Source organism: Paramacrobiotus metropolitanus, unplaced genomic scaffold, assembly GCF_019649055.1.
Source record: "Paramacrobiotus metropolitanus isolate TYO unplaced genomic scaffold, Prichtersi_v1.0 Parri_scaffold0000012, whole genome shotgun sequence".
In the NCBI taxonomy this organism is placed as follows: Eukaryota; Metazoa; Tardigrada; class Eutardigrada; order Parachela; family Macrobiotidae; genus Paramacrobiotus; species Paramacrobiotus metropolitanus.
This window is the reverse complement of record NW_026570232.1, coordinates 1,257,450-1,284,345: the sequence shown is the minus strand read 5'-3', so window position 1 is coordinate 1,284,345 and position 26,896 is coordinate 1,257,450. Positions and strand designations below refer to the sequence as shown.

Genomic DNA, 26,896 nt, shown 5'->3' with positions numbered 1-26,896 from the left:
TCAAATTACCGATCTTGCAGATATAATTAGCGCTGTTGGCTTATCGGAATTTTCCAGCAGACAGGCAGCATTAAATGTGTGCTTAACTCCATTACTGCTCATACATGTATAGTAGATTCACTTCCGTCTAACTTGTCAAAAATTTATTTTAATGCGTATCCTCCGCAATCCATCTAACCCCACACACGACATTTAAAGTGTCCTATATTATGGAAAAAACGTTCTTCAGTGATGTTTATTGTTTAACGCTGTGGATGCAGAATCAACTGACAAATAAGAAACTAATTAAACATGCGTACAGCCTGTGCGACAGAATCTAACCTGCCTTTAAATTTTTTTGCTGTTTTCCTGGCTCTTTTACCCTCTAGTTAAAATGCTATGCGCATGCGCATTAAAAATCCATCACTGTTTATTTTCGTAACTTTCAGCAGTCTGCAGTGTAGTGTATTCCCTGGGCATATTATAGATCGAACGTCAGTGTAAGTAAAACGCAACTTTCTTTGTTTAGGTAGATGCAAATGTTAGCAGTAAGCTGAATTGGTGGACAAAACGGTTATCTTATGTCATAAAAACCGTGCGATTACTTAAAAACCTACATGCAAATATTATATTAGCCTACAAAGATATAATTACGTTTGCACGGCTGATGTAAATATGGATAGTGACGCGATGAAATTTATATACGACTATACGTACGCATCATACCGCCTAAAAATTCAGCATTTAATGCCAAAATTATCCCTAAAGCTTTTAGTCACGTTTTTTCTTGTGAAATTTGCTACGATATATTATACTCTTATAAATAGTGGATGAAACATTTCGTAGCAGGTGCTATAAAACAAGCCGACTACGCACTTGCTCTGGTGGTGTAACGCCACGCTATTTGCCAGTACCGTAAATGATGAAAAGTTTGAGTATACGAGTACTATATAGATATTGCGGAGATTATAAAGGTTTTGATAATAAAAAATTTACAAACGCACATGAAATAATGTTCCTATATATGTGTCAGGATGGAGATGATCGACAATGCATGAAATGATCAACAAAATTAGCAGTGAGTGCTGTAATGCTGGATGATTAGGTTTATGAACAGGTCAGTAATGTCAGCCATCCTGCGTAAAGTGCTTTTAATATATCGAATAAAGCGGCTAAAGCGTTAGAATAACATCCAACAAAAGGTGACAGGATTAATTTTTTAGTACATAACCGAAAGTAGATGCTGGTATAATGTATCACTATGCATGCAAAAGGCTTGTCAACTTCCGGTGACCCTCATCGCCCGGGCTGTATGTGTGCGCTCGCGGGGGCCGCTGCATCGATGCAGTGGAATGAGACACAATCCAAATCCCCGGTCCTTTACACTGACAGATGCCTCTTTAAAAATAAATGATAACTAGCGACAAACGAGTATTTGTAACAGGGACTCCACAAGGGCGTAACTGGATGCCGGTGTTGGCAAATATCCGTTACAACTGTACAGTTACAGTATATATTGTACATACCCGCTCTGTATCTGTATACAGCCGTGTGTCCATGTTGTTTCCCCTAGCTGATTAACAATCAACCGGGAGAAACGGAAACCAAACGGAACGCCGAGTTGTGGTGGATATTAATAAATGTTTCTTATCCCCATCTTCAGAGATCCCCATCAACGGGACTGACTCGATCGCCGCTGGATGGTATATTTCATTTGTATATGGCGATTTTATGACATATCTGACAGTGGTTCAATGTGGATTTGTATACAGATTATACGGTTTATAATGGACATTTTATAACCGGCATGACCTTTAGACATTTTAGGCAATTTGATGGAAATATCTTCGCTCGGCTGGAAACCACAACGCATGATCCGCCTAATTATTTGTGGCAGTTTAACTGCTCGTTTTCCATGGTGGAAGTAAAGTAAAGCAGTGGAATACTTTTTAATTTGGTTAAGAGAAAAGGTAAGAAAATTCTGAAGCCAGTTTTAAAGAAAGCATATATTTGTGCGTTATTTCTTGTACAAGACATTAAACATTATTATTACATTACAAGTTTATACTTTTCTATGCAATACTAATACATGTTGCGATAAAACATGCAATAAAATCATTTAACCGTATTGCATTTCTAAATTTGTTGATAAATGCATGTCGTTCAAATATCTACTTTAAATCTTTAAATGTACCTGTGATACGCATTTTCCGATTACCGTATAGTGCATAGATACGCAGAGCTAATAAGGTATAATCCGGCCAAGGATGTAGCGCGTACGGTGTCGAAAACGGTAGCACTGAATGTCTAAAAACTTCTAAAAACTCTAGCAATGTCAGTCCGGTTAAAAAATGGTGTTATTCCGTACATATACTACGTAATGTGTGACAGTAATTAATATTTTAATTTGTTCTGGCTATTCAGTTGTGCGTGACACCCCATTTCCTGCCCGTGACCCCGACTAAACTGTCAAGCCAGCTGCGTAAATTTTTATTCATGGTTCTGTGTTTAGGCGAACAGTTTTTATTAGCGTGATAGATTTACTGTGTAAAGCAAATTGGCTAGACATAACAAAATATGGATCACGTAACATGGTTAGTAATATAGATGGGTACCGCGAGACATCGACGTTTTACTGTAACGATAGGGTATAAATTTACGCATGTGCTTACCGCCTAAGCGCACATGCTGCGTTACACTTGCTGTCGTTATTCTAAACAGTCTATTTTAATGGATAACAAATCGGGATCCGCAACGATCAACTGCTTAAGCACTGATTTGTAATTAATTTTGTTATTTGTTGCAGAAAACACATAGCAAAACTTTAAAAATTTCTGTAGTCAGTTTTAAGTTTTAACTAGTACACTACTTAGAAATTGTAATCAGCCGTGCATTTCAAACTCGTACAGAATCTGTACTTTACCTTGTTGTTGTTGCACATTGCATCCGTATACCGTACAGTACATGTTCTGTCTGTGGCGTCAATAAAAAAAATTACTTGAATGTATGGAAAGCCGAGCACCTGGTACATCGTGTGCCAGGCTTTCGACTAAATTAATGAGTTGTTTAAAATATTTCCAGTTTAAGTTTCAGCTGTGCATAAGTACCTTATAGAAGGCTGTACAATAAATACTTCGTGGTTGTTTCGTTAGTAATGATGCCACTTTGTAACAGCATTAAACCATGCATCAAAATTTTTATAAATTACTTACATCCGAAAGCACGCAAGTTCGAGTTACCAAATGATAGCAAGGACGTTTGCAATAATATATCATTGCAAAACAAAGCTGATATGAAAATTTTGTTAATTTTGAAATAAAATCTTTACTGGAGCGCATACAGCGCGATGTTTTTGATTTTGCAACTTTTGACAAATTTTTTCTGCGTAGTTTTCGTATAATCATCGTATGATACGTAATACTTTATTTATGACTCAAATGAATCAAAAAGTGCTCTTTATAATATGAAAGCAGTTGTACACGTTGGTCTGCAAAATCTTTTATGAAGTACAATACAATACAGACTTATGCAATGTACCTTTTGATTTATTATTGTAATTATTGCATAATGCTATGTAAGACGCAGTAATTTGGCACTAACAATTATAAACTTTATAGCAGCTTATTTTTGAGAAGTACGTATGGGCGTACGGTATTCGTACTGAGACCTGTGTAAATTATATTCCTGCTCCTTGCAGAGAAGAACGAATTTTTTGTATCTATTGTATCGATGGAGCAAACATTAAATCTACTCGTAGATAGCTTAACAGCTTGCATAATGAAGATTGCTATTAGAGCCCAGATTTGTAAAAACGGAAAATATACAGTGCATATATCGCGCGAATACAGTAAATACACATGCAGCGTTACATAGTTCATCAAGTGGCCCGGATACTAATAAGGCAGGAATTTTATTGCTTGAATTGAAATTTGATTTATCGACGCCACTGTTATGTGTATGCACAGCGTAAAAAATCGATTTCTTTATGGCTACGGCTTTCTTTGATGGATATGGATAGTGTCCGTAAACAGTCTTTATTATTCTTCAATGCCACATACCATGTGCTAATTCTAAAATAAACTTGTTGGCGATTCGGCAGCGAATCGAAGTAATACTGTATAATTATAAAAAGCTACAGAAACTATCGACTATGGTTCACAAGGCATTACAGTTATACTCGAAATACATAAATACAGTACGCTGAACATATAATCTACAAAGTGGTCCAAGTGCAGAAATTCTAAACTCTCCTGCCAAAAATTACGAAAAATGCAGCACCTAAATTTAATTTCTTTATGGTATTATCTAATTTCTAACTTTTGCATTCTGTGTTCCATTATACAAGCAACAAAAACCATATAAACGAATCAATAACGTGCACCGCATACTAGCTAATATAGAAATGCACAACTATTTTAAAGCGTATTCTGCCTCCTCGAAATTTTTAAGGGTAATGTATTGTAATGTAAAAAAGCCTCTTGTTATTGACGGATCTATATTCATTTAATGACGGTAATCGGTATAACTATGTATTATTTAGTATGCTCCCCCGTCTATTTTGTGAGCGCAACTAAATTAAGTTTTTACTAAATAAATTTCAATCTTGGCTTAGTATCAATGTATGTATGATACATAATTATTTATGATGGATAAGTGATAGGTCTTTTTGACCTTTCACAAAGGTCATGTGTCAAAGCAATCCATTTGCAGCAGCGAGCGCGATTACCACTCAAACGGCATTTCGATGGAAAAAACAAAGCGAAATCAATTGGAGTGTGCAGCCGGGGAAGAAAGTTTTTAATAATAATTTGGTCTGCCTACTAAAGCAATCAAGCGCAAACCCGTTGACAGTATGACTGGAGATGGTCGGGCGAGGATTAATATTTGCTTCTCTGCCGGATTGCTGCCTCTTCCCGCTCCGTTCTCCGTATCGGCATCGCGCCTGCATATATATCACGCCGCACAACAACATATATACATCCAGCTGATAGGCAGATTATGAGGCGGAAAGTGTGAGAAGGGGGAGAAAAAGATGCGGTAGCGGATGATGGAAATCGGCTTAGAAACGCTGCTACATCTGCACTACAATGGCTGGTACATGCGGCATTTCAATACGAGCAGTCCGCGTACGTCGAATAGTACGTCGACGTCAGCGTCGTCGTCGACGCCGACTGCGCATACGCCGTGGCCATCATCATCATCATCATCAACAGTTGCCAACAGTCACTCACGACTTTCAACCGGCACATCCACAATTGCCGAGTATCACTATCCCCATATTATCCCGCAGTCCAATGATACGGATACGGATATCCAGTGGAGTGCTGACGGAAATTATACGTCCACGCAGGGAGACGCTGATTATTATAATACTAGTGATTTCGGCCGCATCTTCTACTGGACCGTCGACAGGACGTCACATGCGGATGCGGATGCGGACCGGCAACGACGCAATAACACCGCTAATGTCCACAGGTAGGGCCACTCGTTTACCCGCGCCGGCATTTATTTACTTGGTTTAATCAATTTACAATTTAAACATTTTTCATCCTAAATAAATCTCATTTGCAATCATTGAAGTCAAAATCGTGCCGTTATTTACGCACGTTAAAAAAGATTGTTTTCATTGACAGTCGATGGTCTCTTTTTAACAGCTGCATAACTTCGCTCAGATCAATTTATGGTTACCAAAAGCATATAAACGAGCATAGTCAACGCATATACTCGTACATCTCAGCATTTCTCGTGCAAAAATTTTCAACGTAAATTTTTCAATAATCATAATTATTGGATTTTGAGTTTTTGAAAAACATTTACTGGGTAGTCTGGATATGATAGCAAATTTGGAATACAACCCGCTTACGACATGCAAATCAATTGAGACTGATGGTATAAATTGAATGGAATTAAAAATTTGGTGCTATCTGTATACACAGTGGAATTGCTGCCGCCCACCAATCTGCAGCCGGCAACTTATCATCATCGGATTATTACATCCTCAACATAACGGATGATCTAAGCACATTGCCCACTGCATTTCCCATGATTAACACCACACAACGGGAGAATGCCGGCACCGCGACATTGTCATTATTACCGGATACGATGGACATTACGCTGTATAACACCACCACCAACATCACCACCAACGATACCTGCGTGTGGTCAGTGGAAGATATGAACCTGTGGGCCACGATAGCCTGCGTGCTGATCGTGGCCGGCTTCCTGGGCAATCTGCTGGTTTGCATGGCCATTATTACCGAACGCCGTTTGCAGTCGCCGACCACCAAGTTCCTCTTTTCACTGGCCGTCGCCGATCTCTTCGTCTCGGTGTTTGTTATGCCTTTGGGAATAGTTGTTGAAATATACGGTAAGATGATAATTATGCTGCTAATTTTACTACGCTCATTAGGTGAATACAAAGTATAACTGCCAGTTTGGTAACTGCATATAAGCCGGCGGTATTATATTAATTTTATTACTTATTGTCAGCAATATTGACTATTGACAGCTGTTTGTAACACTAAAACGTTTAAAGTCGTAAAAAGTTTTTTCCTTATTCACTAGAAATAAATGCATTCCACTGCAAACGTAGAATTTAATTTTTTTAATTTTCGACTAGTAATTAGCAAAACAAATGATAATAAATTATCCAGTTTTTTTAAGAAAAACTTATGCTCAATTGAAAACGTGATTGTTGGATGCATCTAAGGGGATCGGTGTACATAAATTAAATTTGAAAACTGATTTCGTCGGATATATGGTATCCTTCGAAGGTCAACGATTGTTTAACCTAATTAGCGCAGAATATGTAGATAGCAAACTCTTTTTATTTCCGGCGCAAAAGCGTGTTAAATATGTTAATAATTGCCGAACTACTTTGATGCTGGTCGATAGCAATTGAAAACGGCTGAATAAATACTGAAGGCGCACTTGTATGCAAAAAAGCCATGGCGGTACTGAGTGATCATTTGGTGGCTTCTTTTTATGTCTTACAACAATAATATTTGTGTGTATACGCAATGCGATATCGTCTTACATAACGTCTGTACGCTGTCACGATCGATTGTTTATCTTTAATGCCAAATTTTTAACATCAAATTTTTCTTTACCAAATACGATTTATAGTACAAACTTTTTTTACATCTGCTTTTTTATTGTATAGTCGGTGGTTCATTTTCGAGTCTAATTTGTGATTACCAATAAAATAGCGTTAATAAAAACGTTCTGACGAGATTCTTCTATTAGTATGAGAAACCATGGTTCCGGAAATCACCAAATCGTTCAAATGTTGATGGGTGAATTAACTAAATAAACATTACAGGGGCCACAGAAAAATATTTAGTACAAAACAATTTAAATAATTTTTAAGTATAAAAGTGAATGGAATTTTTTCCCTGCGCTACAACTGTATAATTATATTTCAGAAAGGTAAAATTTGATATATTTGGGAAAATCAGTTGGCGCAGTTTTGAAAAATAGAAATTGTTTGCAAAATGTTGCGTAAGAGTTCATCCGGGAAAATGCCGAATCGTATCTGGGCAATTGTAACACTGTCCTTGTCGTAGCCTTTTAGAAAGGGCATCTGAGTGATGGATGGGAAAAAATTACACAGGCACCTTAAATCCTTTAATGTTTTCCAAGCTGCCATTCGCCATTTACCAGCTCATTCGCGCAGCACTGCGGCGCACATGGGATGGACAAGTTGGCGTCCCCCGAGATGGGCCAATTTTCCCTGTTTAAACTCATCTGCCTTTTCCCGTGATTTAGGCTTATTTGCATGCTTGACGTGTCAAATCAGGCTCTCCGCAGGCAAAAAACAAATTATTATTACAACATGCCGGTCTGTAAAATGCTCTGGCCGGGATAGCATTATCTGCACGAGCCAACATTCCGTCTGGCCGTGCACGATAACCTTTCTGGGTGCTTGTATGATGATTTATTAAATTTGAATCAGTGACATGTGAGAACGCTTTTTTCACCAGCCGGGTAAAAATCGAATCAGTCTGGAGAAAATTTGCATATCTTATGTGTGTGTCGGCAGAGTAGCGCAGTCTGGTTCGCACGGTGCCTAATGATGAGAACGTGACCTTTTAATGATCCCGTCACAAGCGAGCGTTTATTTTGAGCGAATGTTTAATTAAGCGCGATACGCTAATCTAATTCCTGAGCAGCACTAAAATGCTAAGTTTGTTAAAATGCATAAATCATGCTAAATGCTGCCAAAGAAAAAAATAGAATTACGTACATTTGCATATGCTGAATATTTTAAGCAGTTTTTGCAAAGAAAATTATTCTCCTACCTCAGATGTAATGAAAAAACGAATTATGCGATTGTTTATCGTTGACTAATCTTTTATCGCTTTTTAATTGTTTATGAAAATATTTTCCCCTGAAACGATAAAAAAGCAAGGCCGAGAATTGCTGTAGGACTTTCAGAGCGATTTTAACAAAATATCTGAGTGGCATTTTAAGGTTTGTGCTAATTCCAATAAAATTTTACGACATTTTTTAACACTGCCTTTTGCCGGTATTTTTTCTCTTCCGCAAAAATTCCTTTGCGGATTTCCGTCCAGATTTCCTATCCGCGCTCCGATACCGTTGCGAGAGTGTGGAGTGGGATTTACACACTTGTTTGAGCCTGAGAATGAGAGTGTGTGCCGGCACACTCGAGCGCAGCGGCAGCGCCTAAGCCTGCGCCACTGAGCCGGGTCTTTGTCGATTGTCTCAAGGTTTGCTTCTTTCGTCCCTCCAAACCGGAAATGTGAAAAGGAACTGTTTAGCATAATCGTTTAGCTGGTAACACACACACAATGACGGCAGCGGCCAATCACAGCGTGTCGGCCATCGTTTATGGTCGACCGTTGCCGAATGCATGGCACAATCAACATATTTTCCCCATCTCAAGGTCATGCGACAGGGCACAGTTCTGGGCGTGCATACATGTATGTGTTGTATTTTTACAAACCGTGTTCGTGCTGGATGTGATTAAAACCCCGGAGAAAGAGAAAGCCGGCATTTTTTCGGTGTATTTGTCCGTAGCGTAATATGTTCTGTAATATGCATACTCCACCAGCAAACGACTCGTAACACGAAATCATATTGTGGACCTTAATGGCACCACGTGGTACACACATGGGAATTATGAGTGGGGGCTGTTTATGTACATACGCGCCTTCTTCTTTGTGTTCCGACTGCGATGGCCTCGGCCGCAGTCAACAAATGGGCACACGCGACCGATTTGTCGATCCCCACAAATTCGAAGGTCCATGCGTACGTTTGCTTAACGAAAACGGTTTAATCTCATTAACAAAATTAAATTAGTTGGGAAATACTGGTTTTACTATATATGTGGTATATACTGGTAGTATATTAGTAGACAATTATTACTATTATTTGGTAAAACACTGCAAAAAAGTGCATATAGAAATTAATCTGTTTAGTTATACGTACGTGAACGGTTGACGCACGTGTTGCAACTGTGTCTCCAATTGCCATTACTTCGCTGTTTGTTTCCGCCTAGTTTCATGCCGGTAAACTGCAATAACTTATCCAAGAATTACATGAAAAGCGGTTTCTTTATGATATTGCTTTCATTGTGCCATTTACCCAAATATTCGGTTCATTTTTACCCAAATATTTGCGTGCTTTTTATGTAAACTAGGCTATTAATTTTGCTTTTGGTGTGAATATATATTTTACACGTATGTGTTGCGCATGTCGGCTTTTCTGCAACTCCCTTAAACAATCGGAAACTTCGGCATTTATCCGGCGAGCAATCTTTAAACTGTGATCAAAGTGCGTTGCATGGGAGAACTACGTGATCGCTGGTAAATGATACACGTTGGACAATGAAGAATGGCCAATCTGTATGCATATATTGATTAGAGCCGGAGAATGCAATGCGCTGTCATTTGGAGCGGCGTTGTTCTGCCGGCTGCGGATATATGTATATGTGTATACGGCTCCCATGCAGTACATAAATTCTCCCGTTCCCTGCACGATGCATGGTACATATATATCTGTATAAGATATAAATATATGTGTACAAGTTAGCTGGCCCATTGATGGTTCGCACTCGTGCAGAAGGAGCGTATCCCGCTGGCATTCTCCGTTAGGACACTTTCCCCCCTTTGCAACATCCATCATGCTGCATGCTGCTGCCCGTCCCCGCTCTAAACTTTAATACCGGAAGATGCCAGTAAAGCTGTTTTTGTCATGCTCCCTTGTCATAACAGCTTCCGTTAGTTTTTCACTTAATTAACAGTAGCAGGCAATTCAGCCCCTCAATGGCCAATGTCTATGATGCTTCAACTTATTTCCATCTACTCCCGCGATACGCCTGACCATATGTGCCCTCTGTGTGATCTCTTATATAACAAATACGGTAGTGTTTTTTTCCGGATTCTTTCGCATGGAATCGTTGAATGCAGGATAGATCTGCAAATACTAAAAAAAATTATTTTTAGAAATGAAGCGGCTACAAAAAGCGATGAGAAAAATTCCATCTCATCTCAGAATTTATTATCTTACTGTCGTATGCGACAAAATTTGGTAATCTGGTATACGCATCGATTACCTAGGTTTTAGAGCCGTCTGAGTTTTAGACTTTGAGTTTTGTAAGCACAAATGAAAATTCGCATGCTCACAATCATATGCGTATACTGTGCTAATTGCATAATCGTACATACATATATAAACCTCACTTCGCCATATAACTTTGGTGAAGAAGATATACCATTTTGGTGAGATAAGGAAAAAGTGATTTAGAAGGCCACTCACATTTTACTTGCGCAGCAGCGCTTTGTGTCAGGAATGATAGGAAAAAATGTAAATGCTCCTTATGTAAGTAATTAAATATTAGCAAATGTGTGTCAGTTTAATGTTACCTGTTTGTATAGTCTGAAATATGAGCTTCAGATACTGGTGAAATATTTTTTTCATAATAACCCTTGCTACTGAAGTAGGCTGCCGTGGGTACAATGACCTTTTAGTTGGGCTGTTTATGCCGGCCCATCTGTTATGCCGGATACTTGGGATATTTGTCAACGCCCCAACCGGAGCGTCCTTGTTTAAACAGTGGCGTCTGTGAATTGTGTGTGCAGGCTGTTTAGAAGAAACAGCGTCTCCAGCGTCTTTGAAATGCGGGTGCTACATCCATCAAATTGTCACTCAAATGTTGAAATCTGGGCGCAGACAATTTGTCCATGCAGAACATCAGCACTTGTCAAAATACTTTTCCTCCAGCATTAACCGGCAAATAGCGCTGCAACGGTCGGCATAGAGTATAGTCCAAGCTATTTCGTGCGCTCAGACCTTGTTTCAGAGTTTTAAAAAAATCAAAAAAATTTGGAGTGTGTTGTTACAATTTTTAGAAGAAATGGAATTAAATTTATTGAAATAGATTCAAGCTTTCTTATGTGTGTATTATAAATTATCGTCAGTACTCATTATATACGCACAAGTTTATTCTGTGCGCGCGCACTTGCATTTTTTGTTGTGTATCGAGTTTTATAGGCGCACTGTATTAAGCTCAAAGTCAGGGTTACGTTTGATAATACTCGTACCAGTGTCCTGCCAGATTACAATAATTTAGCAATTTACGGTACTCGTATAGTTTTGTTTCTACTTTACTCGTACTTATTCTTTACAAACGGGGCTTTCGGTATTTAAGGCTGCAGGACTGTTTTTATGATAGGTATTTTTATTAATCGAAATGGCATGCGGACGAGATACGTGTCTCTGTAAAGACTGCCACGCCTAACTGTCTCGCAATGGCTTGTATACTTTCCACGAAAAGGGAAGAAAAATTGGGCGTCGATGCGTTGATGATAAGAACTGTTTAAGTGTACAGCTGGCCGCACGAAGTATTGAATTTGTGCCTGTTTAATGCCGGCGTAAATGTGGGAAGGACTGTTTACTTTACGGCCGACAGACACCGGGATTTCCTCTCGGCTACTGAGGAATAATTACAGGAAGGAAAGCAAACGTAGGGTCAGTAACGCGCTTTGCGCCTCGTTTTCCGCTTAAACATAACTTCCGGCTTCTCCATTACACTCCGCTACATCTTCCACTCTTATTGCTTTTAGAAACTGATCAGCGCTTGTCGTTTGGCGGATTTTCTTTTAATAAAGTGAAAAATATGATGATAATAATTGTTTATATTAATTTCCGTTTCTAATAGTGTTATTTTTTCGATAAATCTAAACACAGTCACTCCGATAAATTCAGGTTGACAAAGATTCGTTTGTACTGTAGGTAGTTACAGAAACGTAATTTAAAACTATTATGCGCAGTTATTTGCAAATTACAATGCACACGAGTGGTATAACTGTGGCGTGCTGTGTCGGTATAGTGTATAAAATTTTGTCGTCTACATATGCAAACCGGTGCACTGCAGAGATCCTCTTCCGGTGTCACAGTTTCCCGATTTCACAGCTGACCTGCACTCGGAAGCAAACTGAAGCCGACATGTATATTCATCCTAAAGGCAATACTTTTCTTACTGTGCTAATGACCAACATTTTAATTTTATAGAGTTTCGCTGAAAAAACTAAATTTTGTAAATGTATCGCTTACCAGAGTCGAATTGCAACTTCTGTTAACTAATTTTAATATCTTCAATAACATTTATTGAAGATATTAAAATTTTTTAGACAGCGAATCTCCATACAGATACAACGGGGGAATGCGATCTGTGTAATGGGTACAATTCCCGATCAAGATAGCATTGAGGAGGTGTTTCTGTTATAAATGTTTCTAGTACTACGTTTGTACTTCTGATATGATACTTATTAAAGGTTCTTCCCACATTTATTTGTGAATTCTAGGCTTTTACAGCTTTGTTTCTGCAATTTTTGCGGTATGACGTGTGTAATAAAATAGAAAACCGCTAAAACTGGAAGGTGAACCCCTGCATATTGCGTCACGGTATTTATTTAGAGATCTAATTCCGGCAGTAAACCAGAAGTGCAAAATTAGGTTAGCCGGCATCGGACGCCGTAGAAGTATATTCCTTGGAACACATCTTTCATCCCCGACCCATTAAAGTGCAATTTTATTATAAGAAAAGCGTCGTATCAACACTTGTTTCGCAAGTGCACGCTCCTTACCGCATATATAAACAAACATTTGACCGCAGTAAACGCCGGTCCCAGACTGGTCAAAAAGCAAATGAAAAATGAGCCATTAGTGTCAGAATCAGAAATTAGTCGCTTTTCCCCTTGACTGGACCGCAAGTATCCCTTCTAGCGGTTATGTAATTATACACTCCTCAGATGACTATCAGTGATAAATGACGCAGTTAACCCATATTTTACAGTCACCGATAAAGAAAGAGTAGCTTGATGAAAAAATAATAGGTAAAATCGAGAAATGAACTTCGTTCCCGTTTGACATGGCAATAGATTTGCCACACTGATTGTTGCAGCGAAATTTAACTACTTTTAGTGCTCTCTTTATTTATTACATGCTAATATTATTACATTCGTATTATATTATTAAATTACATACATGCTGCTTTATAAGCTATATTCGAGCGACATTACGATACGCGAAAGCAAAAACAATCCAATCCGAATTAGAAATACTTCAATGATAATAAACAAATAAACAGGAAACGGGTCCAGTCATAATTAATGTTATATATTATTCTGGAGTTATAATCTGTGATCTATTCAGTAAACAAAAAAAATCGCACTGTATGTAAATTTCGAGTTATTGATTTGTACACCATCGTTTAGACGTCAGCGCGTGTACCGTACTTGGTATTACTTAACACCATAACAAAATAATATGTTACTAAATCTGTACAGTAACATCATAATACTTTGTATTACTAGTATTGTAATGTGATTATTATTATTGTACTGTTTAATATTGTGCATTAAATTAGTTTAATTATATGTGCACAAATTATTATTACTCGTACAGATATATTAGTGTATTCAGTAATTTATTATGCTAATATTTAAAACTATGATTGCAGGCGGCTAATATTTAAAACTATGATTGCAGGCGGTAGTTGGCCGTTAGACTTCAGTATGTGTGTTTTGTACAACTTCTCGGACATCACCGGCTGCACGGCCAGCATCATGCACATGTGCTTCATCAGTATTGACCGCTATCTGGGCATCTCCCGTCCGCTGAAGCAGCGCAACCGCTCCAACTCCGTCATCCACTTGAAGATCGCCTTTGTCTGGATCATCACCCTGGCCATCTCCTCGCCGGTCATCTTCGTCAGCCTGCACGACCCGAGCAACGTCTTGCCCACGCCCTGTCTGTGTACGATGGACAACCAGTACATTATGGTGGCCGGCAGTTTCACGGCCTTCTTCTTGCCGCTGGCCGTGATGGCCTTCATGATGGGATTGACGGTTAAACTGCTAAGGGAACAGGCCCGCTGGTCGGAAGGGAAGCGCGAGGCCGGCGGGGCGGTCAGCCGCTCACGGACGGCCATTAAGCGGAGACCACAGGAGCGGGCGCCGCCCGAACGCTGTAAAGCGCGCTACCGCAGTGATAGCAACAGCGGCGAACATCGCAGGTACAGTACTTACTGTAACATCCGTAGTGCAGCTGCTATATGTATCCGTTTTCGTTGTCGCCATGTTTTGAATAATCGTTCTCTTTTTGTTTTTCTGACTCAAAGACTACACACACAGTACTATTTTTGTATACTTTGTACTACACAGTACTAAACAGTACTTTGTAATACACAGTACTTTGTAGTACTTTGTACTACACAGTAAAAAGAATATACTTTTTTATATGTATACTACACAGTACTATTATATAGATATACTATTTTTATTTTTATATACCGTTCCCTATCTCCGCTCTGTCATTCAGTTGCGCAACCGGATATAACATTATTACATATTAATGTGATTAGTATAGCCGCAAAAGCGGTTTAGTATGAAATATGATTTGGCCGAAATGCCGTAGTTCAGAAAACTGGAAATGCCGAAGTGCCCGATGATGCGGCCGCTAAAACAGCTCAGCCACTGTATCGTTGTGATTTTCCCGTTTGACAGATCCAACGGGAACGTCGGCGTGTCGCATAACGAAGAGTCCTCGGCGTCGGACATTTCGCCGGATGAGCCGCTGGCCACCTCCAACAGTCCGACGCGCAGCTCCAAGGGCGTCAGCAAGATGCAGGCGGCGGTAAATCTGTTCAATCGGCGTCGCCAGAAGAAGCTCAGTGCTCAGAAAGTCGACAGCGAGAAGAAAGCCACCAAGGTGCTCAGCATCGTCTTCGCGCTCTTCGTGGCCTGCTGGACACCCTTCTTCGTCAACAATCTGTGGATGGGCGCCTGCCTCTTCAACGGCTACGACTGCTCACCGAAGCCGATCGTCCTCAAGGTGTTTTTGTGGCTGGGATGGGCGTCCAGCATAGGTATTGTACATCATACACAAATGCGTTCGGCTGTGGTGATATTACTTTGGAAGCACGCAGAAGTGGGTGCTTTACCCTCAGTAATGGCAAGGTTTCTGCCGCACAATATATCGATCGAGGTGGATGGTTTGACAAAAAAAACCGTTTGCATGAGAAAAGGAAACTTTCTAAAATATTTTTCATAGGTGACCACTCCGTTCGCAACCTTACACTCGGTTCGAATTACCTCTTGTACTCACGACCTTTTCGTCTTTTCGCTTTTAAGTTCTTCCAGGTCATAATCCATGAGCATAAGAAAACTTCGCGATTTATTTCCCACACTATAATTTTGCAAAGTTTAAAAAGATTTAAAAAAGTTTGGAAAGATTGCCTGATACCTGGTTCATTTCTACATCCAGGAATTAATTGCGTAGACAACACAAACAGCATTCTTTTGTGCGCTGTTTACTGGCAGCAGGCTGGTAGCAGCATCATTCATTTACAGAACTCGGATCGCAATAATTGAACAAACAGCTGTAAGGAAATAAAGTAATAAGTACAAATAGTTAAATCCGTTTCGCACGTGCCGGTAGACACAGTTAAAGGAGTTGCCGGAAAAGGCTGTGCAGGGAACGAAACGTAAAAAGGTTGTGAACCGAGTGGTGTCCTTTTTAATATTGTGAGTTTGATTATCGTCTCTTCTAGTAAAATCATAATTCTCCTAATCGGCTTGATGAATCGCGTTACACCTGCAGCTTTTCTACATGTTGCTTGATGACGACAGTCGGTAGTCGTAAAGACTCATAAAGGCGTCGGCTATTATTGCCTATTAATTGTAAGCTGTGTACAAGCCAGACTACTGTACCAATCGAGCATAAACTGAAACAGCGAAAAATACAAAGTTACTGTACGGCTCACGCCAAACTGTAGTGTAGTGACCAATATTTTAGTGCTGACAGTGCGCTAACTGCCCTAAACCTGTTCCTCTATATTCTCAATTAATTTTGAAGTCTGGCTTATACAGATTCCAACAATTGCAACATTTCGTCGACGTCAAGGATGCAGTTTCAAGCCACTTGACTACGTTTATACGTACTGCAGTACAATCCTAATAAAATACGGCGCAGTACAGTGAGGAATTTAGAATAATTGAATCGCACAGACTATCTATCATAAACAGATCGGAACCGAATCGATTCTTGTTTCTTCATATTAAATGGACTCAGTGCTTATTTCTGTATGGCAAAAACATTTAAAACCTTTTCAAGATTTGTTACATAAGGGCAAAAACTGATATTTGAAGTATTATTTAATACGGTACCAAATAATTACCATTATAAAAGATTGTGTGATTAGTTTGCACTTAGCCGCTACATCGATTGTCGTACAATGGAGAAGTGCATACAGTATGGTGCAATACTGCTCACACCTCAAGCTAAATTGTTGATTAAGGAAGTTTTAACTACTCGACTAGATGTTTATATTGTCACGATGTTTCATGGGCAGCCATTAATTACATGGGAAATGGCTAAGCATTTAACAAACTACAATTATTTTTAGCATAACTTTTTAAAAGAAATACTAATGGACCGACCGATTTTAGTGAATCCAGTGGTGTATACGGTGGTGAATCCGCTGTTCCGCAAAGCCTTCTTCCGCCTGCTGTGTTGCCCGTTCAGCAAGGACGCCGGTCAGCAGTGCCGGCGCCAACTGCAGCGCACCGTCCAGAACTGCCGCGAATGGTCCAGTCTGTCGGGCAGCTGCAGCACCACCGGCTGCACCGGCGGACCGTCCAACAACAAACGCGCCATCCTCCTACCAAACTCCGATTCGACCCACTTCAAGCCGAACGTCAAATGGAACCCCACCTTCTTAACGGCGCTGGCGCTGGATAACGAAACTCCCGTTTAAATAATATGTCCGCGCGACTTCCTGTGCGGATCGATTGATGGATAGTTTCAATTTGGATAATTATTACCCTTTGTTCTGCACTTGGTGGCATTTCTCCCGGTTGCGCAAAAAACAGAATTATGAAGAGACAGTTATTAGCGTACGACTTATCCAACTTTCAACTGTGTTAATTTGGTGTTCTTCCTGTGAGTTATGGTGATCTGTCTAATGTCTGCCAAAAATTGTTGCGTATTGATTATATTTGTCCGCTATTTTTCTTGTAATGTGAAATTTATGTCGGGCACATATTTACGTCTTTTGTACGGTGCGCTACGGCTGTCGTTTAGTAAAATTTCCGACAATCGACATCGAAGGCACAGTTTTTGAATTTTGTGCAGATAAAAAAACAGCTAAAAGGCTCTGAAAGTGTTGCACATAAAATCGCTTAATGCATCTTTAATGCAAACCGCCAAAAAACCCATTCGTTCTACATCTTCATCGTTATCCTACACTGATATCATTGTTATCAGACTTTTTTTATTAAATTTCCAAATATAATTTTCACGCTGGTGCGCCGAACTCACCAACCTTTCCAACCAAACACAGGAAATCATTCCACTCTCTACTGCTTTGCAGGCCGCTAAGGTTAGCATACGAAACCCATTTCGACACTCCACTGACCCACGACAATGACCACCACACGCGCTGACAAATGAACAAGCCGCATGATGCCTTAGATTTAAAAAAAAGGAATTGATTTCACCAAAAAATGAACAATAAACTCTTTCTTCCAAACCAGCATGCTAGATAATCCCGTGATCAACCATATCGTTCCTGAATATTGGTCATAACATTGCTGGCCATGGTGGACAGCCGGCCAGCCACCTTGGTGATGCCCTGCTTGACGCTCTCCTTCACTTCCGTCAGATCCGGCGTCTGCAGGTTCAGGTTCAGATTGCTGTACGTCGAGGAACGCGAAGTGGACTGTGGCGAGCCGGTGCCAAAGTATTCGGCACTGGAAATGCTGCTCTTCCCATCGAAGCGCGAATTGTTACTCTTGGTCTCCCACTAAAACCAATAATAAGGAACATTATGAAACAACCGAAAGTACCGTGCGCTCATTTTACATACCTACACGAATTTACATACCTTAAATTCTGAAGCACACAAAAGAATTTACGCATTTTTGGTAAGTATTATACAATCCGAATGATTAATCTGGATGATTAATGTACTCGTACTTAATAAGTAAGTATTACAGATTCAATCTCAAAAAAATAATTAGGAAATATATTAGCACATATTACGCTAAAATTTTATATCGCCTTTTTATGACAAATATTTCCTCCAGTGTTTCGACACTGCTATTTTGGAATCTGTACGAAACTGCAATGCCTTTACACTACGATTCCCATTAAGTACACATATGAACCAAAACTGCGAAGTTCAGTTCACCCGAAAACATTCGCACTATTTTTTACATGTATATTGCAAATTTAATATAAATAAGGTTACAACTTCAACTTAACGGGTCACTATGAATTAAACCCACGAGCACTTACATCGCTGGCTTTATCATTGCCAAAATACATATCCGATGAGATTGACTTGGCATTAGCAAACTTCTTCTGAGCATCATCACCGGCTGCGCTGCTCGTATCGGGTTTCTTGTATCGTGACGCACTACTACATACACAAAACGCAACACATGAGTTCCCCATTTCTGAAGTTGACAAGTTTCTCCAGCAGTGTGACCACGTGTCAAGTGGTAAGCAAAACCCAATTACCTGTCGCTGGCAGATGTGTGTGAAGTGTTCTTGCCGTAGTCATCGTCGTATGAGGAGGATTTGCCGGATGCCGTCGACCGATCACTAACCGTCATGCGGTTCATGTAATCTTCAAACGACTTGAATTCCTCACGATCCCGATTGCTACAACCAAACGTTCACACTGCAGGTCTAAACTGCCAAGTCTAAGTACCTCGAGAATAAATCTGACTTCATCCGAAATGTATGCAAAATAACCGAAACTACCTCAACATAATAAAAAAGAAAAATGTGATTAAACTTTACGTCAGACCCTGATTTCCGACGTAAACATGAGCAAAACCACAAAACAGCGGCAAATCAGATTTGTTACCGAGAGTTTCCACTTTCTTCCCAATCGTCTTCCTTGGGCTGACGATCCACAGCACCATACGATCTGAACTCATTGCGTCCGGCTGGGCGTTCCTGCTCGATCTTGGTCATGTCGGATAAAATGGAATGACTAATCTTCCTGTGTAATTACAAAACCCAATTCCGAATGAACACGGTCTTGCAAAGAAACAGTTAACGAGAATCCTTCAAAATTTCCACAAAAAGTCACTGGCGAATTACAATAAAAACATATTACTTTGGACACACACAGCAAAGCTACAAATCTTATAATTACAGTAACCCTTATAATAACGGCGTATACAACCAAGCGAATAAACTTACGCATGTGCCAGCTATCTACAATGTACACATATCAGATAGTTAGGGCAAACGTACCCTCTGGCGCCGACACCCATCCCCAGCCGCTCTAATTGTTCAGCTTTTTTCGGATCTGCCTTTTTTATACGCTCTTCCTCTTTTTTCCTGTCCACGTCCACATCTTGGTACGCAAAGCGTGCAGATATCCTACACAACATATCTAGTGAGTATCTAACAAGAACCGAAATAAACCCCGAAGAAACATTATAATTGTTGTTGGCTATATCCTTTTTACTTTGTTCATAAAGTAAACCCAAATACAGTAATTACTGATAACGTTTCTAAATAATGCTGATTATTTTAACTTCGCATGCTCTTGTCTTTATGTCGTACTCTCGAGTTATTACGTACTGATTCATAAGTCACGGAAAAAATACTCGGACAAGAAATCTAGCATTACCATCAAAATCTGCGCCCTAAACAATATGAAGTTTAACGCAATAACCTAACTGTGCTTTACAGGAAGTTCTTGAGAAACACTGCAGGAGCACCCATAAAGGTAACCGACACGGTTGACTTACTTGCTCGAATCCTCCGCGCTGCTGACTTCGAACTTGGACCGGGCAGCCAGCGATTCCAAACGACGCTTTTCAGCTTCTTCAGCTTGTTTCTCTAATTCTTCGAAATCGGCTTCAACCTTCTGAGCGCCAAGTTTACCCTTTTTCGGTCCAGCGGTCTTACGGGTGCCCAGTGTATGTTTGCCAATAGGGCTGGAATGCTCGGAACCAGCGGTATCGTTCAGGGCGGCTTCAACCGACGGACCAAGCAGATCTGAAACGAACTGAACATTAAACTCCAAAGAACATTCACACAACGGTTCTGTGGAAGGCTGGGGTTCAAGAGTATTTCGCCAGTAGCTGGAAAGTAGCAAACAGGAAACAAAGGTAGAAAAACACATAAAATGCAAAAAATTACAGGAAAAGAAACCTAAACCGTTAAAAATGTAATTCTTTGCGGTGATAATCCATGAATGTAGTAAAATATAAAATTATCTAAAAACAATAATAATTTTCACAAATTAAACTTTCCTATTACAAAAATAAAACAAAAAGCCGCAGTACATATGGGTAAGATGGTACGGAAGCAAAAAACTTCCGTGAATCAAGGGGAACGGCCTAAGTACACTCCGATGAGAAAACATACCATCGCCTAACTTTGCACTTCCATTTTTCGCTTTGTTGGATGATTTGTTTTCTTTCGTCTGCTGCCACGTTGTATTGTCTTCTTGAATATTTTCTGCCGAATGAACTTCAAAGAAATCGAAATTATCATCTTTTTTGGATTTGGGCGCGGATTCTTCTGGATTGGCGTCGACAATATGCTCTAAATGGAGCTGCAACACCAAAAAGCTATACAGTACGGGTAAAAGCTTAACATGAAAGTACGTAAACTGCTGACTGAATTTGGCAGAAAACATACTAAGTAATTTTACGCTGAAGGTTTACACCGGTGCGCATAAAATGAGCCATGCACAAATTTACATAATTCCAGTGCGGATAATCCTTCCAGACTAATATTTTTGTACAGATTATTTTAAAGCCTTTTTTACAGCACAAACTTATTACCAGAAAAATAATATTTTATCATTCTATGCTGATTTTCTCTCGTACCTTTGATCCATGGACTTTCATGGCTTGAATACTCATTTGCTGCAGTTTATCTTTGTACAATTGTGCAGCACGACTGTTATATTTTTGCTGAGCATCCGTTGTCGTGCACCCATGCTGTCGGAAAAATTCCGCCTAAAAAAGTCAATCCAAAAGCCACGTCAAATTAGCAACACTATTTAAGCAAAACTATATTCGTTAGTATTTTATCACTTTTATGGATAACAGCAATTTTATGATTTACGCAATCACATCGCTATCCGGATAATAATTTCGAAATCAATTCTCCACGACGAGTTCTCTGTTCGGTGTGTGCAAAACCATTTCAAACGAACAGAACGTGGCAAAGTTCCGCAGTTATACAACTTACAGCATGTGCGTTTCCCCCGAGCTGCATAGCACGTAGCTGGAGCCATGTCCAATTGGTATCCAACTGCGTGCTCCTGATAAACGATAAATGAACTCCCAAAGATCGGTGAACTGCCGAGCAGTCAATACATAAAAAAATTCCATATGTTACGCTGGCCCAAGTGGGATTTTTTGCTCCACAATCAAAACATGTCTAGAAAACCAGCACCATAAGATGAAAACCTGCTTGACTTAACGACCAACACAAGACGGTCTACAGGGCATCTGATTCGATGCGCAATTACTTTCTATTTGTTTTTAAAAATTTTACCTTATTACTGGAAATCCCTCGCAGTCTTTTCAGCGCTGCTGCAACATCAGCTTTGCTTGGGTTGTCATCAGCCATTTTGCAAATAAGCGAAAGGAAGGAACAGATAAATCAAGTAAGGAGTAAAACTGACAAGAACAGATCGTATAAGGTTCTTGTCCCAGATCCACGTCAGCGTGGTGGTTGGTGAATACAGCTGCTGCAAGGGCAAAAAACTGCGATAAACGTAAAAATTGCTAATAAATCCCAGTACTTGATCAAAACCGTGCTGTATCCGAGAAACCCTTGCTATCCCGAATAACTAAAGTAACCGAAGCTTTGAATTAATTTCAGTTTTCAATTTATTTTCAATAATCCGTAATCAGAAGCGATTTAAAAATTCAAGATTATTTTTCTTATCTACGTACAGTACGAGACTACGGCATGCGAGTCCAACGTGTCAAAATAGTGAAAAATACTGCTGCTGCAGTGACGTATTGCTGAATGGGCTGGAAAAATCATGATTCATACAGCGCACTGATAGCGCTACCGGATGCTAACCGCCTGAACGACGTGCAGTGTCCTAATATAACCCCATTATGCGGCTGACAAAGAACGGTAAAATTAATACTTTAAAATTCAAAGAAACGGTTTATTCTTTGATAAAATGCCGATGTCAGCTTGTCAGTACGCTCCACTAATCACACGAATTTGAGATTGAATTTAAAACTTCTAAGTCGTGATATCGTAAATTTATTGCAAGTAGCGTATTATATAATTTATATTGAATTTAAGGTTTCATTCGTACATTTTGAATGACCAGAATCATGAACTGTGTACGTAATTTATTACGATTCCGGTAACAGTGTAACTGCTTTTGCCGGTATCGCCAGGCCCGCGTTGGCATTTTTTCGGTAGGAACCTGGCTAGGCCCCACAGAAATAAAAAATACTGATACTGTAATAGATAAAAATTGAACAGACGAAAAGTGAAAATTAGTAATATTAACAGTGGCTAAAACGGAATAGTGAACCAACCGCGAATTCGAAGGTCGTCAACACACTTTGCGAAAACCTAATAGTGTTTAACCTAATAGCGAAAACCTAAACATAAGATGCAAAAACCTCTAGAAAGCGACATAAATATAATGCTAAACGTAAACATTGTTAATAAACCAATACGATAACTATACTCTGCTGTCTGCTCGGAATCCTTTATTAGGCAATTGCCATCAAAATATACCATAAAGCGCAAACGCGGACACCCTGCTTTACAGTTAAAATGTTTTTCTTTGTTTTTGCACTCGAACCTTATCCAGTTAAGTACTTAGTAATTAGTATGTCGATAAAACTGAGAAAAGTTATTGGTTTGCTATTTATTCATCCATAGAACTTTTTTTCATTTTCACATCGGTACGAGTGTATTTACAGATCAGAGAGAATTCATTGTATGTACCGATTTGCATCTTCGTTAATCATATTAAAAGTTACCGACAACTTTTTACAGTTAGATGCATAGAAAATATTTACAACAACATATACAAAAATGGGCGCCAGCCAGTGGACAAACAAAATGTTTTTATCACGTTGCATATTGGAGAAGAAGGGCCGATTGGCGGGGCATGTTAATAGCTGGCAGCCGGGCCAAAGCCAATAATGCCGCATCCAATGCGTGCACCGGAATTTCCGGTCTCGCGGCTCTGCTGATCGCCGCCCCGTCCAAGGTCATCGGGCTTTTCGTGGATAACCAACGTCCGGCCAATGACAAAGGAAGGCGATTGTGGATACAAGGAAATGAGCGGGCTCGAAACGGTGACAATGACCTCGCCGTATTCTGAAAACACCGGAATAATTCATTTATTACTAACGGTGAAGGTAATATCCGGCAAAAATATTTTATTTTCATATAACTGTATATATAAAACCGATATATATATACTTAGTTTTTGTTATTATGTTAATTCACATTTTTTTTGCTTTGGCCTTTGCAGTTTGCGTACCATTCGCTCGGACATTTCCCAGATCTCCTGCATGCGGTTGCATGTGTGCATCATCGGGCGATCCGTGGTAGTTACCTTCAGGATTGAAATGCGAACCAGCCGACTCGCATCCCATGCTTAAATCTCCGAAGGTATGGACGTGGAATCCATGGTCACCTTCAAAGTAATGTCAAATTGTTTACCATAAAATGATCGCAGTTGATTAGTGTATACCGGTAACATTCGCTCCAAGCAGCCGCTCGTTGGATAAACGCATTATCAGGAGATAAATATATATTAATATGTTCTGTGTTATATAAATTTTAGATCTAGCATAATAGTTATTACATTACACGTAATGCCACAAATATAAAACCGAGATATACATAACATTCCCAAATTTTGATGCTGTTTTTTTTATCACAAGTTGGAAACATCATGGCTTGGAAATGGCGTTACGAATACATAAAAAATATTGTCGGCGCCGGGAGTAACGATTACATACTTATCCTGGTCGTACCTGGTCGAACGCCGCCAATCCTTCCGCTGAGTTCTACCGGCGCATCGGGAGAGTACTGTGTCAAATTCACCAATCCACTGACGCCATACGGTCCAGTTACAATAACCACTGCTTGAGCCGGTTTGGAGTAGGCCGAATATTTGTCATATCCACCGTATCCCGGATACGATCCTGGGTACATACCACGGCTCTCCGGGATCTCATTACCAGCGATCGGGCGTCGGTACTGCGGCATTAATCCCTCCATGTACGATGCTCCGGTCGGGCTGACCACGGGCCGGTACTGGCTGGCCATGGCTGCCGCCCCAAATGCGGCCGCCGCTCCCAGATCCTGTCGACCGGTGGGAAAACCGCCACCCGGCATGCGGTTAAACATATTCATATTATTTGCCGCGCTCGTATCGGCTCCGGCACCGGCGCCAGCAGGATCGGTTGGCATACGTTGCGGCATGGCCCCAAAGGGCATTCCCGGCGGCATCGGCGGGAAGTTGCGGCCCTGCAGCATGGGGTTCATCATGGGATTCATCATGTTGTTCATCTGGACAAAATCATTCTGCATCTGCCGGGCCTGGATGAGCGCGCTGGCATCCGGCATAGCGTTTTTCCCACCGGCCGCTCCTTGCGCTGCTCCCGGGAGGGCTCCTGAGAGTCCCAGCTGCGGTCCCGGTCGGTTCGGTGGTAAGAGGCGCTGCGGGAAGGGAGCGCCCATGTTGGCCATCAGACCGGATACCCGGCCGTTGGGGCTGACATTAAAGGTCGTGGCAAAGAGCGATGTCGTCGGGCTGTTGGACTGGGGCGCCCCTCCGCTGCCAGCTTGGGGTCCGGCGCGCGGTTCCTGTCCGTTGGGGGATTTGGCAGCGGGATCATTCGGGACGGCCAGGCATTGGTGGAGGGCGAGGAATGTGATACCGAGATGAAGTAAAAATCCGCGCTGCAGCATGGTGGTATATTGCCGGTATACCTTATGCTGGACAGAGTGAAATGTGAAAATGATACAAATGTGCGGCTGCTGGTCTGGCTAAATATAGCTGCGAGAACGGGGATGCTTGACTGCGTGTAATGTTGCAATTTGAAGATGGATGGAGAGTGGTGAGGCAGGCCTAGGTGATGGATACGTCATGTGCCGGTCGAACGGTTTGTGGTTCAGTACAGTCACAATGGCGGCTGGTCAAGCGGGCCGCCAGGCGACCATCAGAAAGCGGTACATACTAGTAGTTTGAGTTTGAAATCTGGGAACACACAATTATTACATTGTCGAGTTGATTGTTGAAAGCGCATGTAAGTCAAATAAATTATGGTTAGGGAAATTCCTCAAAGTCTGCACCATACTTAATGCTGAAACACTTTGCTTACTGAGTTTTCATGAGCAACAACATCAGTAAAAACCTGAATGAACGTAGAAACCTGGTTGTGCGCTGTTTTTTTGCTGTGTATTGCAACACCTGACAACACTTGCAACAAATTAAGCCAACGGATACACACAATCCATTCTTTCGAACAATCTTTTAAGGAAATGCTTACGACTTCGGCGCCGGCATTTTTGACCAACGATTTCTGTAATCAACAATTTCTAGCCACTTTAACATATACATTTACATTACTGTAACTATAATATGTGTAACTACATGTATATCCATTTTTACTTTTTTTCGACATAAGTCAGTTCACAGATCAGTTTTATGTGGAAGCTAGGTACTGTATGTCAAGATAAATTTTAAATTTTTTGCATTTGAGCTATAGCGGCTGGAGCATTTGAACTATTTTACTCTTAGCGATATCATGATCATGAATTAAGGAAAAAGGCAATGATAATGCTACCAATCTTTGCAATAGTGCATATAAACTTTAAAACAACTTGTTTTATATATTTGGGCGGCAGTAAGTAAACTTCCTTTCGGTCATAAAATTACTATGGCGGCATTGTTCTGCGGCTAATATTTTGGCATATTTTGGTTTGGGGCTTTGGTGGCTTTGGTGGAAAAGGTCACGGGCAGCGGTTTTCGGTTTTGCTGAGACCGTGACGCTAGCCTGCAGTGCCACCGAGCGGTCCGTTGCGTAAACTTTACCATAAGTTGATTTTTGATAAACTGTACTGTACGTCGTACGGTGACTGCAAGTGGCGGTTGTCCAGTTTCGGCTGTGCTGAACTGTTGACAAGATTATTTATTTATGAAGCGCATTTGAAGCGCAGACAATTTCGGGCGTTACCATGAGATCCTCCTCGAGTACACAGAGGACTTTACATAGTCTAGTCAGGTAGTTTATACAGTGCAGCGGGGGATTTAAGCGGCCAGCACAGTCCGGCTCTTGATAATGGTAATGCGCCCGCCACGGCAGCCGATTAGACAACGTCCGTCGGCAGCGGGTATTACGGCTGC

At 40.5% G+C, this 26,896-nt stretch overlaps 3 protein-coding genes across 4 annotated transcripts; 1 reads left to right on the top strand and 2 right to left on the bottom strand.

Annotated features, from left to right (window-relative positions):
- The first annotated feature begins 1,247 nt into the window (after nt 1–1,247).
- On the top strand, nt 1,248–17,610 carry LOC129583917 (5-hydroxytryptamine receptor 2A-like). 2 transcript variants are annotated; one of them, XM_055475968.1, is made up of 7 exons: nt 1,248–1,682; nt 1,807–1,949; nt 4,690–5,454; nt 5,916–6,349; nt 13,996–14,521; nt 15,012–15,373; nt 16,956–17,610. In XM_055475968.1, the coding sequence occupies exons 3-7, from the start codon at nt 5,024–5,026 to the stop codon at nt 17,261–17,263; spliced, it is 2,061 nt and encodes a 686-aa protein (XP_055331943.1). In that variant the 5' UTR covers nt 1,248–1,682; nt 1,807–1,949; nt 4,690–5,023; the 3' UTR covers nt 17,264–17,610. The 2 variants fall into 2 exon arrangements, with proteins under 2 accessions (XP_055331943.1, XP_055331944.1); XM_055475969.1 differs by having other exon boundaries at nt 1,248–1,949; nt 4,693–5,454.
- Nucleotides 17,611–17,743: 133 nt separating this feature from the next.
- LOC129583886 (ADP-ribosylation factor GTPase-activating protein 3-like) lies at nt 17,744–22,484 on the bottom strand. Its single transcript, XM_055475908.1, has 10 exons — nt 22,045–22,484; nt 21,736–21,927; nt 21,369–21,500; nt 20,902–21,091; nt 20,280–20,529; nt 19,777–19,905; nt 19,382–19,519; nt 19,030–19,173; nt 18,805–18,928; nt 17,744–18,310 (listed from the first exon to the last, which is right to left on the bottom strand). Exons 1-10 carry the CDS (start codon nt 22,117–22,119, stop codon nt 18,062–18,064), a joined length of 1,623 nt encoding a protein of 540 aa, XP_055331883.1. The 5' UTR covers nt 22,120–22,484; the 3' UTR covers nt 17,744–18,061.
- A 902-nt stretch (nt 22,485–23,386) lies between these two features.
- Nucleotides 23,387–25,754, bottom strand: LOC129583981 (uncharacterized). Its single transcript, XM_055476052.1, has 3 exons — nt 24,519–25,754; nt 24,020–24,175; nt 23,387–23,853 (listed from the first exon to the last, which is right to left on the bottom strand). The coding sequence occupies exons 1-3, from the start codon at nt 25,456–25,458 to the stop codon at nt 23,645–23,647; spliced, it is 1,305 nt and encodes a 434-aa protein (XP_055332027.1). The 5' UTR covers nt 25,459–25,754; the 3' UTR covers nt 23,387–23,644.
- Nucleotides 25,755–26,896: the final 1,142 nt, after the last annotated feature.